The 8606-nt window shown below is 37.9% G+C and overlaps 1 protein-coding gene and 1 long non-coding RNA gene across 5 annotated transcripts; both read right to left on the minus strand.

Annotated features, from left to right (window-relative positions):
* Nucleotides 1-1203: 1203 nt before the first annotated feature.
* Nucleotides 1204-2575, minus strand: LOC149260849 (uncharacterized). The gene is made up of 2 exons (XR_016248354.1): nt 2129-2575; nt 1204-1434 (listed from the first exon to the last, which is right to left on the minus strand). It is a non-coding gene; the product is annotated as an uncharacterized LOC149260849 (long non-coding RNA).
* A 3748-nt stretch (nt 2576-6323) lies between these two features.
* Nucleotides 6324-7833, minus strand: LOC149260850 (putative carboxylesterase 16). Of its 4 annotated transcripts, none has more exons than XR_016248356.1 (3): nt 7250-7833; nt 6766-6897; nt 6324-6668 (listed from the first exon to the last, which is right to left on the minus strand). XR_016248356.1 is itself a non-coding variant. In XM_089380796.1 (2 exons), the coding sequence occupies exons 1-2, from the start codon at nt 7489-7491 to the stop codon at nt 6867-6869; spliced, it is 273 nt and encodes a 90-aa protein (XP_089236922.1). In that variant the 5' UTR covers nt 7492-7831; the 3' UTR covers nt 6324-6866. The 4 variants fall into 4 exon arrangements, 1 of the variants encoding a protein (XP_089236922.1); XR_016248355.1 differs by having other exon boundaries at nt 6324-6659; nt 7250-7832; XR_016248357.1 differs by lacking the exon at nt 7250-7833 and adding an exon at nt 7001-7140 and having other exon boundaries at nt 6324-6897.
* Between the last annotated feature and the right edge of the window lie 773 nt (nt 7834-8606).

The raw sequence follows: 8606 nt of genomic DNA on the forward strand, positions 1-8606 counted from the left end.
TTTTGGGTAGTGCCCCACGTAGATTTAAATTAAGTTCTCAAGTAGATATGCAAAGGAAGAAGTTAACATTTCACACTGCAATTATTAGATATTCCAACTACTGCATGATGGTTCGGTTAAAATTCCAATTATTAAATCTTTAAACTTTTTTATTTCTACTTTTGAAAATGCATGATATTAATAAATTTAGAATCAAAGGCAACACTCACCGAAACTAATAGTGAGGAAAAATCACTTTCCTCCCTTAACATATGAATGTATTATTCTCAGTACCTACACCAAATATGATGGTCACTAAGTTATAATGGGAAAATATGAAAAACTACACACCTAATGAAAGGCTTTTTCAAATATCCCAATAACTCATTGCGTTGCATTTATTAACAAGGGAAGCTGTGACGCAGCGAGTCCCTGCGTGAAGTGGAGCCTGTCTGACAGTAGCTGCATTGGATCTGTTGCTGGTTCTCTAGCTTCACTGGATCTGTTGGATCTGTTGCTGGTTCTCTAGCTGCACTGGATCTGTTGCTGGTTCTCTAGTAGCTGTTCGATCCAGACCCATAACCTGAAAGCTAGAAAGCCAGCCAGCTACATAGCATAAGGGATAGGTAGCATAAGTACGATATCTAGGAGCTCACCAGAGCTATGCGTCACCAGAGCTACTTGTGGAGGGGTCACCAGAGCTACTTGTGGAGGGATCAACAATCGGAGAGCTAATAGCAGGTGGCCTAGAGGCTCCCCCATTAGTACATGAATCCAACTGCCTGGAAGAAACGTTGCCAGAAGTGGAGGCCAATCAGATTGTGTCATTTAATCAAGGGGAGGAAACATGCAGGTTTTGCAGTTTGGACAAACATGAACCTTTCACGCTCTGATTTCAGTGTTTTTCTACAATTTAGTCAGCTTATGCTGTAATCATTAGGACGTTGACAGCCGTTCGGTTTTTTTTCCTTTCCTGCAGGTTCAAATCACTGTGCATCCGAAAGTGAAGCGCTTGAAAATTTTAATGAATAAAACAAATTTCTAAACAATGAGAATGACGCTGTTAATTATGTGAATAATTAAGAAAATTAACTAGAACTTAATATTAATATAAACTTTTACAGTATTGGAAGGAACTGAGTTTTTAAGAAGCAAAATGCAGCTTCTGTATACCAGAAGTGTCACCCATTAACAGAAGCATGGTTGAAATCAGAGATAGCAAACTGACATTGATTTTTGCTGCATCGAGTTGCTTTCCTAAGAGCAAAAGGTAGGCAAAAGCCTTAATGACAAAACTATTACACATTGCAGTCGAACTGATTCAAGTTCTTATCTAACTTATGAAGTTATTAGGACACGGACATTCACTGTAGGCCGAGAGATACATGCTGTCTGCAGTCGAGCAGAGACGGTGATGGCGGACCCAAATGCATATTTGAAGCATCCGTTGTACACCTGTAACAGAGAAAGAAGCGGGGAAATAAGACAATGCGTAAGATAATCCAAAAGAGATGTTAATTTTTTTTTGGTTTCTTTTTCCTTTGTCTTTCGACTTTTACGATGTCAATGATCAGAAGAGTCATGAGAATAAGTGCTAAGAGAAACAATGCTGTGAGTTCAGTAAGTTGGCTTATGCTAATGGATTCCATGTTATGTGAAGCGGGGAGGTGTATGTGAATATCCAGGTGCAGAGGAGGCCAATTTATACAAAAGTTCAACGTGTTTGTAAGGTGGTTTTAAGTGTGAATGGTGCTAACATACTTGAGGTGCAATTAAGTGGTCGATAAGACATGGGGAGCGAATGGGATATGGAATGATGTATTTGGCGGTAGAAGTGATGTATCTGACATCGGGCAATCTTGGTGGTAGATTGGGTGCGAGAGGAGATCTATGTCAATATCTAGGTGCAGAAATAATCTTGAAGATCAGATTGGATCAGGGCAGTATTTAATGATGGGCATATCGATCTGACATGGGGTTGAAATGGCATATGGAATGATGGATGTGGCGGCAGTAGTAAATGCGAAATTAGGTGCCCCTTTGAGTCTGTGGCGGTAGATTAAATGTAATTGCTTTTAAGTAAACGGTTACTTAAAATGTATAGACGATTTAAATGTTAAAAAGAATAAATGGTTGAATTCGTATATACCGTGGCTTTGTCTTTTTGAGTTGGGCCGTCCTTGATAGTTAGGACATATTGACCAGGTATTTCTTTCGCTGTTGTTACAACACCGGCAACTGTGCCGATTGCAAAGCTAGGTGTTGTGCTGGTGAGCTGGTTAATAGTTGTCGTGGGAACAAATCTGTATTCCATACAGATAGGTGGAATTGGTTCCAATATGCTCTTCCCATGCAAAACAAGTATACACGGACAGTCTCCATGGTCGTAGACTGTCTTAGCAGAGACCTTGAAATCTGTAACACAGATTCCTTGGCCAACTAGAAGCTTCGCTTCAGTAGCAGCAATGAGGCTGTGTGGCACATTTAGCGTAATTGTCGGTTCGAAGCTTTTGATGCTGAGACCACGAGATAAATGCCACACTATGTTGCAACCACAATATTGAGACTCCAGGATGAGGTTCTAAGACAAGTACAAAATGCTCTTATCATTTTAAGATTCTTTTACAGTTCGACAGCAGCTAGTTCAATTGGAGAAATCTAGGACAAGCAAGAAACCATTGAAAATTGACGAGATGTCAATGTGAAATTAAGTCATTATCAACATCCAAGATGCAAAAAAATCGAAAAGTACATCCAAGCAGAGCACTCAAACCAACAACTAGTCAGAAAAGCTACAAATGTATGGTTTTAGAGATTAACTTTCCTTCATGCAATAGTCAATGTTTACCAAAAGTCACAAGTATGAATTAAGATCACCGTCTCAAAAGAGTGAGTGAATGTACAAGCTCTGTGAATCAAACAACAGAAGTTGAATATGCAAGTTTTGTAAATTAGGCAACCACAAAAATTAAATATGCATACTCTGTTTCACATCAATACAACAGGAATCAAATAATATTATCACAGTGTTTGCATTAAAGTTACATCCAACTAATGGTTCCAAATCTCTATTAGTTTGATGCAACTCGGGTCAGTAGACATAAAGAAGCTTAAGGTCCAATAAGTGTAGGTTAAACCACAATACTCAACAAGCTTGTTAACTTATTCAACAAGAACTAAACCACAATACTCAACAGGCTTGTTAACTTATTCAACAAGAACTGAAGATCTCATTATGTGATTTACTAACCCCCAAGTTACAATTGAAGGATCTCGAATATCCAAGGCTCTGTTATACATATAATGTGACAGAGGACACTGAGTTTTGAGAGATCTCCAGCTGTAGATCTAGCTCTCGTTTTATGATATCTCTATACCAACACTTCATCAAAACATTACCTATTGATAACAACATTGAAACCCTAAACCAAAGCTCAGAAACAAAGTGTTGAAAGAGTGAGTCACCTCAGAGCATATGAAAGAATATTATTATAACTTCTGATCAGTGTTCACACAAAGAAGTATATAATGCTTCCCATAAAGATTTACCACACGGACAACCATCGGATTTCCAGATTTAAATATGAAACAAATTTAGTTGAGTTCTGTAAATCTTAGAGACAAAGCATAAAAATTATACACACTGGATCCTTAAATCAGAAGTCAAACCACAGTAGTTATCACACTAGAATATGACATAACACACACCACTCAGCAGATTAGCAAACCACTCAAATAGATAAAGAAACAAGAGGGGTGACGTGCTGGATTGGTTGGCAGCTATATTACACTTAGGGAACATTGAATTTGCTCCAGGCAGACAACATGATTCCTCAACACTGAAGGACCAGACATCTGCTTTTCATCCAAAAAGCAGCAGAGCTTTTCATGTAAGTATTGTGTAAATTGAAAGCATCATAAAGTTAACAATTGATTGTGTATACCTTGCAAACAAATCTTTGAAGAAGCTACAGGGATATGGCATTAGAGATACCAATCAATACTCTGTCAACAACTAGTCAGAAAGGCTACAAATGTATGGTTTTAGACATTAACTTTCCTTCATGCAATAGTCAATGTTTACCAAAAGTCACAAGTATGAATTAAGATCAATGTCTCAAAAGAGTGAGTGAATGTACAAGCCCTGTGAGAATATTTTCTGCTTGCAATCCATTGAGGAATCTATATCAACCCAATGTCGCAAATCAAACAAACTAAATGCAATGTAATGTCACTAGTATCATCAAATTTGACACTGGTTCGAAGCTTTTGATGCTGAGACCACGAGATAAATGCCACACTATGTTGCAACCACAATATTGAGACTCCAGGATGAGGTTCTAAGACAAGTACAAAATGCTCTTATCGTTTTAAGATTCTTTTACAGTATTCCCAGTAGTATGAGCACATGGATAGAGAAAAATACTGAAGAAAATCTATTGAAAGTTAACAGAATTTGAGGTAGGGTCTGAAATCCATCATGTTTGACAAAACGAGGCCAGAACTGTCCATCAAACGAACCCCTCTCTCTTCATCTACTATCCCTGTTATAATCACCACTTAGAAAGGTGGATGGTCGAATAACAATCAAGAAAATGTTATATGGTAGTTCAATCAATAATAACCGAGAGTTAAAATGTACATTGTGGGTTTACTTAATAAGTGATCTAATTTCTCAAGTGAGAAAATGTCATGATCTTCGTAGACTGTGATGCTAGTTTTGAAATAATGATTTTCAGCTCTAGTTCACATTACCCCAACTGCTACTTCAACATATCTAGTAACTCCCTTTGATAAAAGACCAGGATGTGTATGTGGATTTCCCACTTAATATTTGTTAATTTTTAGCTCTTTCTAATTTTTGTGGGTATCCCCTTTTTCAAGGGAATGTTCCATGATATGATATGGAGAACATTGAGTGCACCCCTGAGTACTTAAGGAAAAGCCATCCCATACCCATTTGCAAGACAGGCATCACCAGACACAGACTGGGCATTGGGGATGTATCTCCACGATGGATTCACATTTCTTAAGGTAGGTGATGCTAAAAACTGGGTCCCTTGAAATTGGCAAATTCTAAATTACCAAATCAATCACTGATCAGTCAAACATTACGTAGATGACAAACTGGGTACTTCAAGTACACTGGCTATTGACATACCAGAGTTTGTTTCAAATGATTTATAAGAAACACATTTCTAGAGATTATGAAAACAAATTTAGAAGTTGAAACTCAGTACCCTTGATGGCTACCCAAACTTTTTCTTTGACGTAACCATTGAACACCGCCGAAAATGTACTCTTGATGGCTACTAATAAGAGAGCTAAGAGAAAAAAATTGAGCTCTACAAGGACAGTTGAAAAGACACTATAACTCAAAAACCTGATTGACATTATGGACAGATAGTGTACATTTTGTGATCACATTGTCCGTTGGTTCTTGTATACAGTCTAAGGGAAGAAGAGAGAATCACACGGTATTTTGTTATTGACTGGATTGCCATTGTGTTTCTAGCTAGTTGTGTGCAGGTTCGAACTAAGAGAAGGCTCACTACTAGGAGAAGACAGAAATCCTTATATGGCACTGGACAGAGAGCTAGTTTCCTTTCTAAACACATCCAGTGACGCTGGCATTCACTGTTTTGTGGAGTTTCGACAGTCAAAATTATGCCGATTTTCCACTGCAAATACCTGAATTTTCAACGTGAAAATAAACATAGTATATACAAGTATGACAATCTTATACAAAATTTAGAAGCAATGACATTCTTATGAGAATCATTGTACTTATTGTATCACACAGAAATCCTAGAAATCTTACATTGTCCAGTGGAGACACTTTTCGGTCTAATGCCAAAATGAAAGTTACATGAATGATATTTACTACTGATATTGCTGAATTCCTATAAAATGCATATATTATGATTTCCAGTTTAGTAGGTAGATATTTATTGTTTTTAAAAAGGAAATTATATCAAATTCCTTAATTACAAATTTACAAGCTGCCCGAGCTCTACCTGAGGCATTAAAGGCTATACTCATTAAGCAACAGGTTTCATGTCCTTGTTCCTTACTCTATACTGGAAGCTATGCCAAGTAAAAAAAATAGCACCCCATTGGTATGACTACAACGACGGTTAGAGAGCAGCCTCAAGAAACTCGTACATTTGTCGATGGTAGTATGCCAAATCCATATACTCAATGGTCAGCAACCGATCGCAGAAAGAAGGAACAGCACCATAATGCACAACCGAGACACAGGCCTGGGGAAGAACATCGCAAAGATGAGTTAAAGCTCTGGCAGCCAGAAGCATTATTTCTGGACTGCTCTCGTGGTTAAGTAATGTTACTAGCACTGGCACAAATGAATCCACTGAGAAACTGCTCAAAGAATCCTCAGTGGAAATGGATAAAATTTCACAAAGCTGGCTGAGAGCGTCAGTTTGACGACCAATCTCAGCGTCGGCCCTCAATCCTGACAAAATTCTTTTTAATCTGCTGCTCTGCTGTGAAAAGGGCATAGACCCAGGCAAAAGATCATCTCGCCTGGCCCCCAGTTTACGTAAAAGGCCCTCTAGTGCACTGCTTGCAGTAGTGATATTGTGCTGAAGACTGCTAACACCTTCATCTTCATGATCTTCATCAGAATTGGCTAGCGTGGATTTGGAACCCAGAAACCCCTGAATTGGCTAGCGTGGATTTGCAACCCAGAAACCCATCAAACGAACATGCAGCAAAACATAATCAACGAAATGACAGAATTTAATACAGGAATTTTAACCCAACCTGGCAAATTTGACCCTCAAGGATTTGATGAAGAACAAATAAATACCAAATGACTTTCACAGCTGTTTAATCAACGATCCAAATAAAGCCTGGAAGCAAAATCAAGAACTGACCGACAGTATACTCCTTCGCCTGCCCAAAGAAGAAAATAAAAGATTCACATCAGTGCCAAAAATTTCAACACAGAAATCGAAAATACATAAATTCATCTGCAAAAGAGCGTCAGTTTGACGACCAATCTCAGCGTCGGCCCTCAATCCTGACAAAATTCTTTTTAATCTGCTGCTCTGCTGTGAAAAGGGCATAGACCCAGGCAAAAGATCATCTCGCCTGGCCCCCACTTTACGTAAAAGGCCCTCTAAATTCATCTGCAAAAACCCTGCTAATTTCAGAGGGCAAGGCAATAAACTATGTGAATTTGCAGTTCTATTATCTTCAAACAAATTTAGCAATTTCAGAACAAACACGGAAATCAGACAAATACCTATATCTGTGGGGTAGTCGTGCATCTTTCAGACCAGTCAGGGACTGTTTAGATACCGGTTCAGGTAACAAAGATGACTCTGGAAGAAAAATCCTGATCGACAGATTTGTGAGGGCATCTATGTGTATGTCCTTGGTCGCAATCCCATTTGCAGGCACGTTGCCTGATCCAGACCTCGATGTAACCCCTTGCCCAGCATCATGATCCACCACTTGCGCTTGGTTCTGGACACCTCCTGCCATGCACGGACACCTACACCTGCACACCTACCTGCACACCTGCAGCACGAACACCCGTTCACATCAAACCTTACCATACCCTGCAAACAAGATACCCTGCAAACAATGTTAACATTAACATGGACGGAAGTAATACTAACATTAAAACCAGACACCGTGACCGTTAGCGAAAAATGCACCGCGCTTATAACTTTTAACCTATGGTCGAGCCTCTTCCACCTCGGGAAGAGGCCAAATAAGATGGCCAAGCTAAGGTGCAAATAGAACTTAGGCATATCCCGCTCTCACCGCGAATGGAACTTAGGAATACCCCGCTCTCACCGCCATATAACAGAGAAAAAAAGCCTTGAACTAATGCTAAATCGCTGCGTAACGATTACTATAGTCCCTACCGGATGCCAGATGGCAGGGACTAATAATGAAAACCTAAAATGATGAACTAACTTGTAGTAATATTGATGAATAAAAATAGCTCTTATCTCTTAACATATGAATTTATAATCAAACTTCTTAAAAATCTTTTTTTCATGTGGCCTCGCAAATAATTTTTAATTTATACATATATGGTGATGACTCATATGATCGTTATAATTTTTAATTCATAGAAATAATTTTTAGTTGATATATATATATGGTGATGACTTAAATAATCGTGATAATTTTTAATTGATACATATATGATGATGACTTACATGATCGTTGAATTATTATTGGAAAATATGAAAGCTTATATGCATAATTAGAAATCTTTTCAAATATAGTATGAATTCATTATCTGCATTGATACCTGAAACATGGAATGATGAAAAAACCTATAATAATAAAAATTAATTATTACCAATGTTACATGTATATCTATCTATTATGTCAATCAAAAACTCAAATTCATTGATGAAAAATAATTGTTAACAATATTACATGTATATTTTACTAAACTATCCCATTGTATATGTAACTCATGGCTACTTTCACATGAAGCAAGCAAAACCTTCTTAACACTAATGAGATGAATTTATGACTCTACATAAGGGTTCTTTCTCTATTGACATATATGAATAAACTTTCATGATTCAACATTCTAATCCCAAACTACTTAATATGTGGCGAGTACCATGGAC

The sequence above is a fragment of the Pinus tabuliformis genome, chromosome 6 (assembly GCF_031772625.1).
Source record: "Pinus tabuliformis cultivar Carrire ecotype Pingquan chromosome 6, CPIR1, whole genome shotgun sequence".
Classification (NCBI taxonomy): domain Eukaryota; kingdom Viridiplantae; phylum Streptophyta; class Pinopsida; order Pinales; family Pinaceae; genus Pinus; species Pinus tabuliformis.

Coding starts and splice junctions, on each gene's coding strand:
- LOC149260850 (XM_089380796.1), bottom strand. CDS start 7,491: ATGGCAGGAGGTGTCCAGAACCAAGCGCAAGTGGTGGATCATGATGCT. Junction 6,898..7,249: donor CGACTACCCCACAGATATAG/GTATTTGTCTGA, acceptor TTCTTTGGGCAG/GCGAAGGAGTATACTGTCGG.